Source organism: Crinia signifera, chromosome 5 (assembly GCF_055691185.1).
Source record: "Crinia signifera chromosome 5, ASM5569118v1, whole genome shotgun sequence".
Taxonomy (NCBI): domain Eukaryota; kingdom Metazoa; phylum Chordata; class Amphibia; order Anura; family Myobatrachidae; genus Crinia; species Crinia signifera.
The window spans coordinates 127,488,784-127,508,283 of NC_139221.1; the positions used below are offsets into that span (position 1 = coordinate 127,488,784).

The 19,500-nt window shown below is 41.8% G+C and overlaps 1 protein-coding gene across 1 annotated transcript in view; it reads left to right on the forward strand.

Moving 5' to 3' along the window:
- Positions 1-19,098, forward strand: part of IRF4 (interferon regulatory factor 4) — a 36,790-nt gene extending 17,692 nt beyond the window's left edge. The window contains exons 4-8 of the mRNA XM_083186277.1: positions 621-762; positions 5,845-5,952; positions 6,579-6,932; positions 15,891-16,003; positions 17,282-19,098. Of these exons, the coding sequence (XP_083042403.1) occupies positions 621-762; positions 5,845-5,952; positions 6,579-6,932; positions 15,891-16,003; positions 17,282-17,425 (861 nt within the window). The 3' untranslated portion in view covers positions 17,426-19,098. The remainder of the gene's footprint in view (positions 1-620; positions 763-5,844; positions 5,953-6,578; positions 6,933-15,890; positions 16,004-17,281) is intronic.
- The last annotated feature ends 402 nt before the right edge of the window (positions 19,099-19,500 follow it).

The following is a 19,500-nucleotide window of genomic DNA, read 5'->3' on the forward strand; positions in this document are numbered from 1 at the left end:
CCTGTGGCAGCGGTAGGAGCGCTGCAATAAGTGCCGGAAAAAATGGCACGTCGGCCATTTTTCCAGCAATCTTCGCATGTGCAGTGGTGTCTGAGTGCTCTAGTGCTCAGACTCCACATCGCAGCAGAGGATTGTGCATGTGCAATAGTGTCTGAGCACTAGAGCGCTCAAACCCTACTGTTCCCCATGCCGCTTCCAGCAAAGAATAGGGGGCCCGGCCGGGGAGGCACGGGCCTCCTCCTCTCTTAAGATGCCCGTATGACAGTACCTTAGTTTGACAGTATCTTAGCATGACAGTACCTCAGTATTACAGTTCTTTAGTATAACAGTGGTTTATTATATCTCTATCTTAACCCTTTAAGTGCCAGCGTCGCTCACATTTGTTATATAATGTTGTGTAAAAAAAAATTATACTTCCTAAATAAGGTAAACATTACAGGTCATTTTTATGAATAAAAAAAATTCTTGCCAATTTTCACACCTATTTTGACAAATTCACTTGGCACTCAAAGGGTTAATAAGACAGTGCCTTAGTATGACCATGCCTTAGAATACGAGTACATACTAGACCTTTAAATGTGTGCAAACAATAGTAAAAGCTGCATTTTCCCCTTTGACAGGTGCCACACTTTATGGTGTCTCATGAAAGAAGCTGGAGAGACTATGCACCAGAACAACCACATCCTGAGCTTCCTTACCAGTGTGCAAGTGTCCCCTTTGCAGCACGCAGCCACCTATGGCAGAACACTTCCTGTGATAACAGTACGTGTGTTCTACAACTTACTGTATATATCTTCTTGCTTATGTTGATCAGAGCAAATGAACTGAAGCAGAACAACCTGTTACTTACACTTCGCTAGTTCAATGCTGAACTTTAAATTCAATATTGTTATAAGTAACCTGAATAACCTGCACATTGTGGGTCTGACTTACAGACAGGAGAACTGGAGCAAACAATGAGCAATTTCTTCCTGGAACAAACTATGTTGTAATACAGTGTTTGCAGGTGCATTTATTGCATACCTACCTACCGTTATTATTGTTTGTATGCAGGGCAGAGTTGCTGACTTTCTGGCTGCCTTCTGGGAGGGTAACACGCTGGTGCGGCATGGGGCTGGTCGGACAGGCAGGGTTACTTTTCCTTAACTTAGCAATTCATGGTGAATGAGGGTCTATATTGATAAAGATGGGCTCTCCTTGCGGGTTGTTATCGCCATCCTCTGTCGTCTATACATGCAGTCACATCCTGACTATCTCATCAATGAATACATGCTCCTATATGTATACAATCAAAATTGAATAAATTCAGTGGAATTGTCTGTGACAAATTAAACAAATTTATTTTAAATAATATAAGGAGATTCTTGTAAGAACTTACTGTTTGAACCCCTTTCTCTGAGTCCATCCTGGTGACACAGCTAACCTTGGGATGTAGGAGGGTCCGCAGGAGTAAAGGCACCTATGCTGACTTCTTTTGATAGCAGGCTCCTCCCTTCTGCATCCCAGGATACTTCAGTTCAACTTCTAAAGCACACTAGGATATATAACTCAGTACAACGACTGAACATCTTATATGCACAATCAATATAACCAATAACATGACAATACATGTAAATACGGTAAAACCCACTGAGCGTAAGGGAGGGATCGCTGTGTCATCAGGATGGACTTCTTTGTAAGAACGGTTAGTTCTTACAAAAATCCCCTTTTCTCTTTTGTCCATCCTGGTGACACAGCTAACCTTGGGACGTTCACGAGCCGGTCTTTTTGGCTCAGACTTACAGTTCTCATCACTGCTTGTCCAAAGGAAGTGTCCTCCGACGCAAACTCATGGAACCTATAGAATTTGGTAAAGGTATGAACAGGGGACCAGGTGGCAGCCCTGCACAACTGCTCTGCTGTAGCCTCATGACACACAGCCCAAGAGGAAGCAACTGACCTGGTGGTATGGGCATTTATCTGTGAAGGAATTGGTCTACCTACCTTAGTATAGGCAAAGGCAATGACTGACCTCAACCATCTCGCAGTGGTCTGCTTAGAAGCAGGCCACGCTCTCTTATCTACGTCATACAGAACCAAAAGCAAATCAGTTTTGCGAACATTCTTTACTCTTTCCACGTATATTTGCAAGGTGCGAACAACGTCCAGTTTCTTTAACTTGTCCCTATTTTTTGCCCCGTCAGGGGGAGAAAACACTGGAAGCATAATTTCCTGGTTTAAATGAAAAGAAGACACTACCTTAGGTAGACACTTAGGCACTGTTCGAAGCACAGCCCTGTCTTCATGAAAAATTTAAAATGGAGACTTGCACGACAAGGCTCCTAATTCCGAAACATGCCTCGCCGAAGCAATAGCCAACAAGAATGTAAGTTTCCAAGAGACAATTTAAGGTCAGCCGACCTTAAGAGTTCAAAAGGAGGATTCTGTAAAACCGACAAAACCACCGGCTGCCTATATGGGGGTTTTGTCGGTTTTACAGAATCCTATACTGCAAAAAGGTCTGAACCTCAGGGAACAGGGCTACCCTCTTCTGAAAGAAAATAGATAATACTGAGAGTTGTACTTTTAAGGACTGCAAACTGAGCCCTGCAGAGAATCCATCCTGGAGAAATTCCAACAGCCTTGATACCTTGAACCTAGAGGTGTGCACTCTCTGGCGCTCACACAATCTGATATAGATCTTCCACGCATGTGCAGTATGAGGATGATACTGCACATGCGCCTGGCTCAGGACCCTGAATATGCCTCTGGGGGCTGCTGCAAAAGCAGTCCATAGAGGCTGGGGGTCAGCACATGTGCAGTACCAAAAAAGCTACTGCGGATGCGTCGGCCCAGTGACAGGGACCGGCGGCCAGAACCTGGTATATGCAGTGTCAGCTGGAGGGGACCACAGACATAGCGGCGGTGGCAGAGGAGGGGGGCTCACCACCGCAGCCCTCTTCTCCAAAGAGGTAAGAGCCGCCGCTGCTTAATCCACAGTACAGAGGTGACAGGACAACGGTGAAAGTCACAGAATAAAAGTGATATGTAAAGGGCCAGGACAGAGATAAAAGGACAGAATAAGAACAAAGTGACAGGAACTGGACCATGACAAATGGGCCAAAACAGGACCAGGTGGGCCAGGGCCAGGATTGAGATTACAGGGACAGTACATTGGGGCCAGGAAAGAAGTGATAGGACTAAGAAAAAGTACAAGGGTAACAGGGCTAAAACTGAACAGAGGGGACAGGAGAAATGGGTGACAGGACCAGGACAGTGGGGACAGTAGTGTTTATTCTAGCATCTTGCACTTCTTAAAATCCATGCAGTTCCTCTTTCCTGCCTGGGGTGTCACTGTCTGCTCTAGTGCTTTTGATGGGGCATACACACGGGTCGATTCAAGCCTCATTTCTAAGCGATCTTTCTGGATTGCTTAGAAATGAAGCAGGATCACTCCATGTGCATGCCCCATAGCAATGGCAATGCGCAGTATCTGGATGGCTGACAGACAATGTCTAGATTGACAGTCATTAGGTCGACCCAAAAGATTGACACAGGAAAAACGTCAACATAAATTAATTTTTTTTTTCCTTTTTTTGTGTGTGTGTGCATGTGGATCCCCAATTAGTATAGCTTTGGCACACTTTATTATTTTCAATTGAAGTCCACATGGATGATAAAGTATAAAACATGTAAAAAAATCATGTTTTTATGTTTTATTACCATGTCAACATATTGCTTATGTCCACTTTGTTATTACCATGTCAACCATATGTATTTTGACTATATGGCAGTGGTTCCCAAACTGTGTGCCGTGGCACCCTGGGGTGCCTTGGAGGACTTGCAGTTATTTATGTCCAATATAATATTCAAATTGGGGACAAACAGATGTGAATCCTGTCCATTACCACATAACTGATCCTAAGGATGAGATATAAACACAATTTATTTAACTTTAATATTGGTTTCTAACTTTCTCAACGAGAAAACTTTAGCCTAGGGGTGCCGCGAAATAATTCTGATGCTTCGGGGTGCTGTGATTCAAAAAAGTTTGGGAACCCCTGCAATATGGTGTTGACCTATTGACCGTTGACCTAGACATTGGCTGTCAGCCATCAGGATACCATATCAGTTTATTATTTACCAGGGCCATAATTAGGTGTGGAGGAATGTAGCGGCTCTGTGGGTTTATCATCACCTGCCCCACTGCACATATGTCTGGCTTGCAGAGTGCATGAAATGTTACCCTGCAGCCAGTTGCGTGGCAGTAGTGCCCCCTACAGCACCCAGACTCCAGTAGTTTCATGGTGTCAGCAACTCAGCCCCTCTTTGTGATGTCATATGCAAAGGAGGAGGGGCCAACACAAGGCACAGGAGCGCTTGTTACAGCGCTGCTTTTAAATTATTATTAGCAATATTTTCTTTCAATTAATATTTAATTTGTCTTTGCATTTCATTTTAAGATTAATTACAGTACTCTAAAAATTATTATTCCTCATATAACTGTACATGTATTTTATAAGTAAATATTGGTATGGTATTTAAGTTGCAAAAATGTGTATTATAATGCAATATGCCATGTTTGCCATGCAAAGAAGGCATTGTATTGGTCCTAGATGCACTAAGAAAGTATAAAGCGTGTTTCCAATAGTATTATTGTATTATTACATGTTATTTCTAAGAAACCTCACGTGTTTCGCAGCGCTGTACAGAGGGCATTCAATAGAACAGTACGTAGAGACAGAAATTAACATTAGAGTAACTAAGTAACAAAAAATGAGTCCAGGTAACAAAGAGCACCACAATCAATACACACTACAGCTTAGATGTAAATATCAGTAGAGAGCTGTAAGTGAAATGTGAGGAAAGGGTTTTGACAAAAAGAAGGAAGAGGGCCCTTCTTTGAGGAGCTAACAATCTAGTGGGAAGGGGCGACAGACAAATGACATGAGGTGCAAGGAAGCGGGAAACGGCCTGAAGGCAGAATGTAAGCAAAGCAGAGATGGTCAAGGCATGAGGCGGGGGATTGGAGCAGCCTTCAACCCCCTGCAAATATTACCCTTGCAAAAAAATGTAATATTCTTGTCAAGATAATAAACATTTCTAATGAGATATTCAGAAGATGTTTTACTTAAAGGACATGTAGGACTGATGTGAATGTTTTCTCTGTAAAGCTCCACGGAATATGTGCGCTATATAAGAAACGGTTAAATAATAAATAAATTCAAATGTATGATTTTCATACTGGGGGCGGGATGTTGTAACATCAGCAGCCCATTATCGCGCCCCTTCCCTGGCCACCACATTTTTAATAACGGCATATGCTGTAACATATGCGGTTATCAACGCAAGGGACAGCTCTTGCGATAAGAGCTGTCCCTTGTGATGCGGTGCCGGCACTGGACTTCCGGATCCGTGACACGGGAATCCATCTGCGCATGCGCAGAGTGACGCGGCGGCCACAGGGCATGCTGGGAGGGATCCGTGACAGATCCCTCAAACAGCACTGCGGTAAGAAGCCCATAGGCTACCACTGCGGAGGGGGGGTTAGAGCATACAGAAATGCTGTAAAACCCCAGATAACGGGGGTTTTACAGCATTTCTGACTTAGAGAATCGCCCCCTATAGGTGTACACTAGCAACAGGAGGCATTGCGCTTATACTGTATGCTCATTGGTAAACCACATCAGTGTTAGAGGCTCATGGTGTGTGGGCATATCGTGCTCTTTACACAATCTACTAAGAGAATAAGTTTGTGCTGTGTTTTTAGTTCAATATTATGCAATAAATGTATCCTTAATTCTAACAGAACAATTAATGAGAAATGTTAATATACATATATCTCTTCTTTTTTTTTTAAATCAGGCTATCAAGTAACGGGATCATTTTATGCTTGCCCACCGTCAGAGTCCCAAACTCCTGGCCTTCAAATAGAGCCAAGTTTACGGGCCGGAGAGGCCTTTGCATTGTCAGGTAAGCTGAAATGATTAACAATTATTAGCCTGCGCTCTTTAGCATATATAGGTCTTATTTGTTCTTTTTATTGCCTGAGTGGCTAGTCAGTTGGTATTTACACCATTGTGTCCAGTATGTAGTGGTTTTAACATTTAAGCTGGGTGCACATATGATGATATGTGTATCGAGCGTGGTCCGGAGAGATGGGACCTTGCTGATGGTGGGGGAATAGGGAAGCGTGGGCAGCCTAGCTCTCAATAGCGATATCCCTTGTTGTCTTGCATGTACATACGAAGGAAGACATCACGAAAGATCCATGCATCTTAACAACATAGTGTACACACTAGATGATATGAGAAAATATCAATATATGATCTAGTTTGTGCACACCATTAGTATGAGCTCATCGATGCCATCTTTCTCAGGAGAATACTTTTAATGTGGCATACAATGTTGTAGGCTCCCTGTGTCTGCATGACTCCATGGGCCTTATCTAATAGTACACATGATGCAGTCAGTGGCGTGATTCTGGAGAGGTAGCCAGTGATTTTAAAGCTGTCTTAATTGTAAAATAAATCATTTTGAGCAACACATTAATAATATTCTAAGGCTTTTATTGAATTTTGGTCTTGTCTTTCATATAGACTGCCGGTTTCACATCAGTTTATATTACCGTGATACCTTGGTTGATGAACGAACAATATCCAATCCAGAAGGATGCAGAATATCACATGGACAATGCTTGGAATTAAGTCGCTTAGATCAAATCCTGTTTCCTTACCCAGAAGATAATAGCCTGCGGAAAAACATTGAGAAGCTGCTGTGCCACTTGGAACGAGGTGTTGTGCTCTGGATGGCTCCAGATGGCATATATGCCAAGAGACTGTGCCAGAGCAAAATTTACTGGGAGGGACCTTTGTCTATGTACAGCGATCGTCCGAATAAGCTAGAGCGAGACTTGGTCTGCAAGTTATTTGATACTCAGCAGTTTTTAACAGGTACTTTCTTAAAATATTATTTTAAATATGTAATTAGAATCTGTATTGGCTTTGTGCATAGTGTCAATGAGGCCAAAAATTGGATGACTGATAACTATGAAACATGTGTGTTGGACCCTCCAATATGGTATGAAAAGAGTAATTTACTAAGAGGAATGCGTTTTATTGGATGCTTGGAGAAAAGGTGGTAGCAATTGCGGGAGGCATTGTGTGCGTACTCTCCTGAATGTGTCACAAATCTGTTAACACGCCCTCTCTAAGCTTCAATAACATGAGAACATGTCGTTATAGTCCCTATGTCATCCATACTTGCGTATGCTTGGTTCTAAAAGATAACAGCATTATGCAAAATGGGGAAGCAAAGTTATATGTCTATTTTATAATATGAGGGAAGAGGCTGTTTAGAAACTTTAGTTCGACAGCCGACAAGGGCCCTTATTCTGATCGGTGCGGATATTCCCGCATTCTTACGGTGCGGTCCGCACGCCACGGTGTTTTGCCGCGTGCGGCCATCGTCCGTAGAAACGCCCACGTGTCCTCCGCATTCGGACGGACTCACTCTTTAAGAACAGGGCGTGTTTACGGACGACATACAAACCATGCGTGTGCGGGAGAAACACTCCGATTCGGCACGGTATTACAGAGTATTACAGAGTATGCTCGGGAATACCGCATCCGAACGGGAGCCAAGCGGTGCTACCGCACGTAAGCGGAGGATTTCCGCCAAACAACCCACTATGAAGTATCTTCTGCAATACATCACATGACCCACTTATTCAATTACCTACCCTCATAAAAAACAGCTTATTTGTAATTGGAATCAATTAGATTCCAATATATCCTTACAAGCATGCCTAACACATGCATTGCACACATTAACCCTTACAGCAATTGAAGTGCAATGGTTTCAATTAAAGCACTGACAAGCGTCCTATTAGTGAGTAATGAGTAAAGGAGTAGATTCTATTGGGTTCAGGTGTTAATGGTTGTAGTCATTAGGCGTACGTTCGCCTACCGCATGAACGAGTGGTGTACGCAAAGCAATAGTACACTTGTGGACACCGCACATTTCTGGCCTTTTTGATCGCGTGCATTCGGAGTGGTTTCCGAATGTACGCCCCCCAACATAAGTGTACTCCCCCGTGTCCGCCCATGTTTCCGCCCCGTTTTGCCCACTTTGAAACTACGCCCATGTGCCATTCCGCATGACGCCCATAATACGCCCATATTTCCCGACTGATTGCGGCCAACAGTTTTGGACGGGATTTTGCCGAACTGGTACGGAGTCTAGGCGTGGCACATGCGCGTTGCGTTCTCCACGCATGCGCAGACGGCGAAAAGACGCGATCCGTAAGAATGCGGTAAAGTCCGCGTCAATCAGAATAAGGGCCAAGGTTAGGATGCTCTTCGTCACATTACAACCATGTTGGCATGCTGGTTTTGATGTATTGCTACCCCCTTTGTCATTGTCAATATGCTGAAAGAAAAAGTATAATACAAAACAATGTATAAAAGGTTAAACTAACCATATACCTGAGATGTAATGGGAGCTGATTGTTGTAATTGTCAAGGTATCTCTCACCAGCAGGATTCATGGAACAGGCAGAACTCCATTGAGGACTTATTAAAGCAAATAAAGCTGAGACCATAACCAGCAATGCGGTGCTAACAGTTTGGAATGTAATTATTCCTTCATCAGAGTACTCTGATGAAGGAATAAATAAAATTCTAAAACTGTTAGCACCGCATTGCTGGTTATGAACTCAGCTTTATTTGCTTTAATAAGTCCTCAATTGACATGAATCCTGCTATCTAAACTTCATTTGGAGGGCACCGGGGCATTAACCCACTCCATTAGGAGTGCAGGATCCTGCTACTCTCTCTCCCCCTTTTATATATATATATATATATATATATATATATATATATATATATATATATATATATATATATATATATATATACACACACTGCACAATGGTCTGGCACTCCCAATAAGCAAAATTACTTTGTCTGGTGCCTTCACAGTAGAAGTAGATACAGATGCTGGGTAGTGCGGCACTCAGATTAAGAGAAAAAACTCAGGAAGCCATAAGAGTTTGCGACAAGATTTCAGTTGTAATGACAACTTTTTTCAAGTCTAGAAAGACTTGAAAAAAGTTGTCATTACAACTGAAACACTGTCGCAAACGCTTATGGCTTCCTGATTTTTTCTCTTAATCTGAGTGCCGCACTACCCAGCATCTGTGTATGTATATGTATATATATATATATATATATATATATATGTATACACACACTCGTAAGCCTGCTCAAAGCAACCGTTTCAATAGCTAATCTGCTACCTTGTTATTGCCTCTGTGTTTGTGCATGTTTGAGAGAGAATGAGATGTAGTTTCACTCACTGCCGACAGATGGCAGTGTTTCTGAGACACACAAATGGACACTAAAAACACACATATGCAGACACACACACAAATAAATATATATATATATATATATGTATATATATATATATATATATATATATATATATATATATATATATATATATATAGTCCAGTCCGTATGGACAGCACTCTTCACAATATGGGACATCAACCAGGGTGCCAACCCAAAAAGAGTCCCTGCAGTCCAGGTATCTTCAGTATACAACATAGACAAAATGATGGGGCACTCACCGGGTTTTGCTTGCAGAAGCGATTTTTAATCACATACCGATCATAACACCATTGTGTGACAGTGGGTACAGGTCAACGTTTCGGTCCTTCCCTGTACCTTCTTCAAGACCCCCTTTGCTGCCTTCTCTGCATGCAACCGTAGTATTTACAAGTCTTCAGAGGATCTCCCACAGATTAAATGCTCGGCTCTTGATTGCTCCCAAACTGTATGTTTGAGTGAGGAAATAGTCAAAAATAGATTACAGAACCTAAATAGTAACAAATCTCCTGGCCTGGACAAAATACACCCTAGGATACTAAAATAAATTAGTTCTGTCATAGCACTTCCATTATATCTGATATTCGAGGAATCAATAAACTCGGGGTCGGTACCAAGGGACCGGCGCAAAGCTAACGTAGTACCTAAATAGAAAAAAGTAAGCAAAACTAACCCTGAAAATTATAGACCGGTCAGCCTTATATCCATTGTGGGGAAAATATTGTTAAAATAAGAGATAGTATCCAAAATTTGATAAGATGATAAGTAAGGATCAGCATGGGTTCGTCAAAAATAGATCATGTCAGACTAATTTATTTAGCTTCTAAGGAAGTCAGTAGGTGGATGGACTTAGGGAAATCTGTTGATGTAATACTTCTTGATTTCGCTAAATCTTTTGACACAGTGCCTCATAAAAGGTTATTTATAACACTAGATAACTTAGGGTTAGGAGACAAAATTTGTAATTGGCTTAAAAACTGGTTGCAAAAATCGAGGACAGAGAGTGTTGATAAATGGCATACATTCCAGCTGGGGTAAGGCCTAAAGTGTAGTCCCACAAGGTTCAATATTGGGACCCACCTTGATTACTATATTCATTAATGATATAGGTAGTGACATAGTGATTAAGATTGCAATATTTGCGGATGACATGAACTTGAGTAAGAAAATTACCTCAGGAGAGGCTGTGGATACACTACAAAGTGACTTAATTTAATTGGAAAGGTGGAAAATGCAGTTTAAAGTTGATAACTGTAAAGTAATTCATTATGGGAACAAAAATGAACAAGCTACTTATAGGCTAAATGGAGTTATAATAGGGAAATCTGCTGTAGAGGAGGACCTGGGGGTCATCGTAGATGAAAAATTGGGTAATAGTGCACACTGCTCAAGTGCAGCAGCAAAAGCAAACTGGACACTGGCATGCATGTAAAGGGGAATGGATTCAAGGAATGCCAATGTGATAGTGCCTCTTAACAAGACATTGGTGAGACCACACTTGGAATATTGTGTTAAGTTCTGGGCACCACACATTAAAAGGGACATAAATTAATTGGAACAGGTACAGAGAAGGGCGACTAAGCTAGTTAAAGGTCTCAAATCATTAGAATACAAAGATATGTTAACCAGACTGAATATTTTTTCACTGAAGAAACGGAGTCTTAGATGAGATATGATTAGCATGTTCACATACAGAATTCATCTGGAATCATATGGAACTGGGAGATGATTTGTTCACTAACAGGCCTATACTTAGGACTCCTGGGCATGTACTGAGGCTAGAGGAAAAGAATTCTGTAATGAATTAAGAAGAGGATTATTCACCATTAGAGCAGTAAAATTCTGGAACTCATTGCCGGTGGGGGTGATTACAGCCACTACTGTTAATAATTTTAAATCAAAACTGGATACATTTTTGCCACTAAGGGAATCCTATAGATATTAATTACTGAAGTCAGTAGTTACAAGTCAAATAGGTTGAAATTGTTGGACTAACATCTTTTTTCAAAAGTAATTACTAGAGACAGGATTATATGCATTTGCATATTTGCATATGCATTTGCATATTTTGCCCATTCTCACTGGTTATTGCATATTTTACCTAATATCTAGTGATGGTGCACATTTTAGGCCCCGTCCTCTTCCCACCCGCGAGTCACAGCACTGCTTTGCCCTGCAGCTGCTGGCCAGGTAGTGGTAGAGTGTGCAGGCCAGGGCAATATGTGCGCAGAGTGGCGAACCTTGGATATACGCTATGTCTGACACTGCTCTAGGCTGCCAATCCATGTTGATAAAAGTCAGTCGGGCGGATGCCATTACAAAGCTCCTGAACCTTTGCCTGACCCTGGCCTGGGACTTTACACCAAGAGACAAACTTCTGCAGCAGAGGAGGCGGACAGAAGGGTTGTGACATCATGCGGTGTGGAGAAAATGCTGTGTCACAGTGAGTATGCGGCGCAGGGAGGAAGCCTTCCACTGTGCCGCCCTCACACGCTATGCTGACATTTGATCCATCGGCGCTGGAGATGAGGGTCCGTGCAGTTGATGCAAGAAGAGCTTTGTAGCAGCCAGCATACTGACATCTGCAGATGCTGTGGGCCTATTTTTGAGGTTTATTTGCAACTAATTGTATGCTGATTTTTAAATAAATAAGTAAAAAATAACTTTTTTTATTAATTAATGTAGCATATTTTAACAATTTTCATGCATATTTTAAGTATTTTTCATGCATATTTGCATGCATATTTCAAGCTTTTTTTTACATATAATCCTGTCTCTAGTAATTACTATGTTACTTTGTTCTGCAGTCAGTGTTTCCTCCAGGCAATGAGACTATCTAACACTGACAGGTTATATAGGCTGTTTAGGGGGGTAAGGAAGTGGGGGGTACCGGCGCACAAGTCTTTCGCACTAAATATACGAGCAATGAGTATGAATATACAGATTCCACAATGTTTTCAATGGGGTGACTAGTATTATGGCTGGTAGAGGTGCTCCCCAGAGTGTAAAATATGAACAGTTCTGTAAAAAAAAAGAAAACAGTACACTCTCTTTTTGAGGGCACAACTTTTTCAAAATATTTCTTAAAAATTAACTTTTAATATAGAGAAATAAAGAATAAAATTGACATACAAAGTCACACCTACATACAAAACATGCAGCAAAAAGGTCACACTTATGAGATGTCATCAATACGCACACTCAGAATTGAGGGTGAGTGTTGTAAGTTTTTTTAAAAAAAACTTAATTTTTGTTTTTATACAAAAATAATTTTACATATACACCACTAAACATAAAACACATGTAGTGATGCTGAGATTTGTCACAAATAGACCACACAAATTATAGTAAACGTATGTGGTTAGTCTGAGAATCTCTCAGAGATATTACACATAACCGCCAATTATGTACAGAGGGGATATACAAATTAAATCATTCTGAAAATAAAAATAGTACAGAATTATAATTCCCTTATAGTGGTAATTGTGCTATTCTTGAGGCAATCTTGCGTATTTTTTTTAAACAAATATGAAATAAAGGCACAGATAATGCTTAATTAATTGTCATGCAGGTCATCCTTGAATATAAAATAAAGGCACGGGTAGTGATCAATTATTTATCATCAAAGTACTCACTGGGTTGTACAACATACATTTCAATCCTCATTTAAGCAACGCAGTGAGGGAAAGGAATAATGGTACTCTTTACCTAGAACGGCGCCCGCGATTACAATCGCTGGCGTCGGGGGTAAAAAATCGCGGGCATCGCGGGTACATAAAAAACGGGTGCGACGCGATGGCCGCGATTTTCCCATAGGGATCAATGTTAAAAGTCAGATTGGACGCGATTTTAGCGTTAAATGCCTCAATGCCCGCGATTTTTACATAGGAAACAATGTTAAATGGGCCACAGAGCCCTAATAGTCCCCCTGAAGTCTTAAATGGCCCCCACAATTTTTAACGCCACCCCACGATCAACGTCAACCCGAAGCGTGGCGAGCGGCGGCGGTACGCATCCTCCGACCTTTTCATACCCCCACTATCCACGTCGGCGTGGAGTTGAGAATAGAATAGTGTGGCGAGCGCAGCGAGCCACCGAGCCCGAAGCGTGGCGAGCGCTGCGAGCCCCGCGAGGGGACGCGGATACCTGTGAAGCCCGCGAGGGGACGCGTTTACCTGTGAAGGTATCCGCGTCCCCTCGCTGCGCTCGCCACACTATTCTATTCTCAACTCCACGCCGACGTGGATAGTGGGGGTATGAAAAGGTCGGAGGACGCGTACCGCCGCCGCTCGCCACGCTTCGGGTTGACGTTGATCGTGGGGTGCCGTTAAAAATTGTGGGGGCCATTTCACACTTCAGGGGGACTATTAGGGCTCTGTGGCCCATTTAACATTGTTTCCTATGGAAAAATCGTGGGCATTGAGGCATTGAACACTAAAATCGCGTCCAATCTGATTTTTAACATTTGTCCCTATGGGAAATCGCGGCCATCGCGGGCATCGCATCGCACCCGTTTTTTAGTGCATTCGATGGTCGCGATGGTCGCGATGGGCGCCGTTCTAGGTAAAGAGTACCGGAATAATTTCACCCTTCCTAGTACACTTATACAGTATTGCAGTGATATATTGGAACGATTATTGTAAAGATGTTTTAACAAATATACAGTACTTCCTTGTTTTTAGTTGAGATAATTAGACAACAAACTGGGGTGTAGTGCTCATTGTAATATAGCAACAAAAAAGGCCAACAAAATTCTAGCATGCATTAAAAGGGGCATGGAAACTAGGGACTAAAAAGTAATTATGCCACTGTACAAAGCATTGGTTAGACCACACCTCGAATACGGAGTACAATTCTGGGCCCCACACTATAAAAAGGACATCATAGAATTAGAAAAAATCCAAAGAAGAGCAACAAAGCTTATATGGGGAATTGAGAATTTAAGCTACAAGGAGAGATTAAGCAATTTGGGACTATTTACACTAGAGACGTTTAAGGGGTGACATGCTCAACATGTACAAATATATCAGGGGCCTGCTTTCAAACACCCTTTTTTCTGCTAGAAAGGAATCTAGGACGCGAGGACACGAGTTTAGATTAGAACAGTTGTTCCCAACCCTGGTCCTCAAGTACCCCCAACAGTGCACATTTTTCAGGTCACCCAGCAGGTGCACTCATTATTCAGACACATTTTAAAAGATCCACAGGTGGAGCTAATTATGTCACTTGTGATTCTGTGTGGAGACCTGGAAAACGTGTACTGTTGGGGGTACTTGAGGACCAGGGTTGGGAACCACTGGATTAGAAGAAAAACAATACATGATAGGTAATCCGCGTCCGCTCGCCACGCTTCGGGCTTGGTGGTTCGCTGCGCTCGCCACACTATCTAAAATCAACTCCACGACGACGTGGAAAGTAGTGGTATGAAAAGGTCGGAGTACGTGTACCACCACCCCTCGTGGGCTCGCTGTGCTCGCCACGCTTCGGGTTGGCGTTGATAGTGGGGGTGGCATTGACAATGGGGGTGCATTTAACATTGTAAGCACCCATCAGGCCGCTATATTGCATGCGATGCGATGCGATGCACTGCGATGGAAATTGGGGGTGCCGTGCTAGGAAACAAGTACCGGATAAGCTACTGTATTATAAATGTAGGTTGAACTAGATGGATGCAAGTCTTTATTCAGCCTTACCTACTATGTAACTATGTAATTAATTTGTTGTACACTGTGCCATCATCTCACATAGGTAATCAATTGTGCAGCATAAATAAATTGTGCCAATACCTAACATACAAGATTGACTGGTACAAACCCAGGTACCTACCTTATAGGCATTAGCCTGGGTGTAAAATTATGAACAAGTCATTCTTGTATGTTAGGTTTTGGAAGTACTGTATTATCAGGTATAAAACATTTGAAATCTGTTGTTTATAATGAGATATAAAAAAGTGTGTGTGTGTGTGTATATATATATATATATAGGGGATAGAGGTTCAGTGACTAAATATACCTGTGCAATAAACTTTTCTGTGCTTTTCTATAGAAGTATTTATTAAAAATGTGCACAATAGCAATATACAGAATTTTTTATGGTACAAGCAGTGATATTTTTTAACAAAGAAAAAAAGGGGAAGGGTAAAAAATATGACTTTTGTAAAATTGCTATATAAGAAAAAATAAAAATAAAAACATAACTTATCTAGTGGAGGAGTCAGCAGGCAAAAATATTTATTTTCCACAATAATATACAAATAAATTGTTAAAAAAACATACAATGGGATTTCCTATTTTTTTCCACATTCTGTCTCTCACAGTTGAAGTGTACCTACAGTATGATGGAAATTACAGACCTCTCTCATCTTTTTTTAAGTGGGTCAACTTGCACAATCGGTGGCTGTCCAAATACTTTTTTGCCCCACTGTATGTGTGTTTTGAGTTTTCCCCTCTCTTTCTCTCTCCTCGCTCTCTCTCCTATAAATTCACTTGCAGACCTTTAACACTTTCTTGAATTTCTCAGAATTGCAAGCATTCGCTCATCATGGACGCCCGGTTCCAAGATTTCAGATGATTTTGTGCTTTGGGGAAGAATTTCCAGATGCTCAGAGAGGAAGGAAGCTAATTACAGCTCATGTAAGTGTATTTACCATATTAGTACTGTGCATGTTAACAAAATGGTCCATAATTAGGAATAAGTGTATATTAGACCTTCCTAGACCTTTTGCTATGTACGGCGCTGCGGACACTTTGCGGCGCCTTATAAATAAACGTACTACTACTACTACTAGAGAGTTGGAACCGGAGCAAGTAAGCAGAACTTGGATAAAGTAACAGCATGTACAAGCTCAGTAAGTGCAGCGCTCCCAATAGTCATGAAGCCTAACTAGCCTTGGCCCCCTCCATGGGTATATGCTACTTAGGAGGCATCTCTTTTACAGCTATTGGGAGCCTGTTATAAAGATAAATACTGATGATTAGCATCATCTATTCTGATTGGCTGTTGTAATATGGGTCACTCCAGTATTTACCTTCTTAGCATATTATCTGTATTATCTCAGGTTACAGCCAACTATTTGTATTATTATTTGTCATTTCCATTTGAGCAACTACAATGAAAATTTCCGCTGAGTTCATTGTGTAGTAAATTATATATGTATGTTTGTCTTAAATTATATTGGTACTTATGAGTTATCTGGGCGCCCGATTTTTTGATTGTATGCCTTAAGTTAAGGCATACAATCAGATGCGATGCGATGCGATATCGCATCGCATCGCATGCGACCATCGGATGCGATGACCCGATTTTTCCATAGGAATCAATGTTAAAATGGACAGAGTCCATTTTAACATGGAATTCAATGGGAAAAAGGGGTCCTCTTCATACCCCTACTATCCAAGTGGGCATGGAGTTGGATATAAACCTGTGGCGAGCGTAGCGAGCCACCGAGCCCGAAGCGTGGCGAGCGAAGCGAGCCCCGCGAGGGGACGGTATTCTATGTCCCCTCGCGGATCTCGCTACGCTCGCCACGCTTCGGGCTCGGTGGCTCGCTACGCTCGCCACAGGTTTATATCCAACTCCATGCCCACTTGGATAGTAGGGGTATGAAGAGGACCCCTTTTTCCCATTGAATTCCATGTTAAAATGGACTCTGTCCATTTTAACATTGATTCCTATGGAAAAATCGGGTCATCGCATCGCATCGCATCGCATCCGATGGTCGCATGCGATGCGATGTGCCCGATCCGACCCGATTTAGAAATCGGGCGCCCGGATAACTCATAAGTACCATTATATTTTATATATAAAACTGCAACATTTATTTCTAATCCTGCCAAAATGTGATGCCCGTAAAGATGGATTTATTTTGTATTTGTGAATATTGTAAAGTAAATACTTCATTTGATTTCTAGATTGAGCCTGTGTTTGCCAGGCAGCTAATTGGCTTTGCAGAACAAAATGGAGGACATTTTATGAGAGGATATGAATTTTCAGATCTCATTAGCAGCTCAGAAGAGTATCACCGGCCAATTCGCCATATCCCACTTCAGGAATGAAGATGATTTGCTGATCATCAGAGAAAAGCAACCAATAAAAGCCTAGCACTGACATGATCACCTTCCATCTACTGCCGTAGCCTTTCTGTGGCAAGGAACAAAACACAGCAGGACATTCTATTTTTATCTGAGAATTTTTTTTATAACTTAAAGGTGTTTTATTTGTGATCACACGTACTATTTTTTTATATATATATATTTTTGTATAAAAGGTTTTTGTATAATAGAAATGTGTAAATTAGTAACAAACTGAAACATATATTCATCGTGATATAGCCAGGCACAAATGCGACTACAACTCAGTCTGGCTATATGATCCATACATACAATGTATAATTGTTTACATATGGTTATGAAACTAGATAGGACAAAAAGGAAAGTATGGGGTTACAGCGGCAATGCACCGATTTCCCCTTGCTAGCACTCCTTAACACTGTAACATTCCCCAGTTATTATTACTATTTATGAAATTAATGAGAAGGTGGGACATGACGAGTGAAATGACGAGCAACTGGATCTGTGCACAATTCAGGGGTAACCTGCATTAAATTGTTGTAATGCAGTACTGTGCATGCAGCCAATAAATGTGGTTGGCACACGCACAAATGACAACAGGTCCTGGGTTCATGTCCTCATTCCTATTATTGAGACATCTGCTGTATAAATCAGTGATGTGCAGTCAGGGTATAGGGTAGGTAAGGGAGGCTCCAAAGTTTTGACTATCAAACGATTACAATAATACAAAAAAGATGTTGGTACTGTATTCTAATAGGTGTTAGAAAACTCACCAAATTAAGTTCACAAAGACGAAAAGGGGGCATAGGGGGCATAGTTAAGAATCACAAGGAAATTGCATCCCGGCCAGCTCCTGTGTTTGAATGTGTGGGGCGAACAAGAGCCAGAGGGCAGAGCTTCTCATCAATCCATGTCTGCATGCCCTTCTGGCATACAGTATATATATGAGTAAATTTGGCTCTTATACTATCCAGTATCTCCACAGCAATTGACATCACCACACCTCAATGCTATAAATGGTTATTATATGTAACATAAAATGGGCCCAATTCATGAGTGGGGCAAATGTGCAGAGAGAGTTACATTTGGGTGGGGTGTGTTCAAACTGAAATCTAAATTGCAGGGTAAAAATAATGCAGCCAGTATTTACCCTGCAGAGAAACAAAACAACTCATCCAAATCTTATGGTGCCCACACATGGTGAGATATGTGATTTGGACTGTACACATGGTGCAATTTAAACTACACATGATTTTTGACTACACTACAACAGTCAATTACAGGGTACATGCAATGTAGTATAAAAATACCTGCATGCACATATTATGTTGCCTTGCAATACTGACTACGCAGGAGCGTGCATTGCAAATAAACAGGATTCGATTTGAACTAGAATTGATGCGATTTGAACTAAAAAGATCAATTTGCACCGTGCGTGGGCACCATAACTCTCTCTCTGCACATGTTACATCTGCCTCACCTGCACTGCACATGGTTTTGTCCATTTGATAAAAAATTTGCTTTGCGATCAAGATTGAATTAGGCCCAACATCTAGTATGCCGTTTACAAAATATTGCTTTTTGCTACTAAGAAAGTAATCTTTTATTTGTGTAACTATAGCTGGGATTATTTAGACCAGGCATTCCCAACCACGGTCCTCAAGGCACACCAACAGTGCAGGTTTTGTAGATATCCAGGCTTGAGCACAGGTGACTTAATTAGTATCTGAGGGATTCTGATTAAACCATCTGTGCTGAAGCCTGGCCATCACTAAAACCTGCACTGTTGGTGTGCCTTGAGGACCGTGGTTGGGAATGCCTGATTTAGACCTTACCCAGGACCGCCTCCAGGGGTGCCGGATAACTGCTCTACATTCGGGATCCCGACAGTCAGTATACCAACATTAGAATCCTGCCGGTGCTTCGACGGGGGATCACGACTGACAGGGGCTATTCTCCCTTGTGGGGGGCCCACCATGCCCACAGCATGGTAAGCGCAGCGAGCGCGTAAGAGGCCTCTTTGCGCTCACCCCCTGTAGGATCCCGATTGTCGGGCAGTC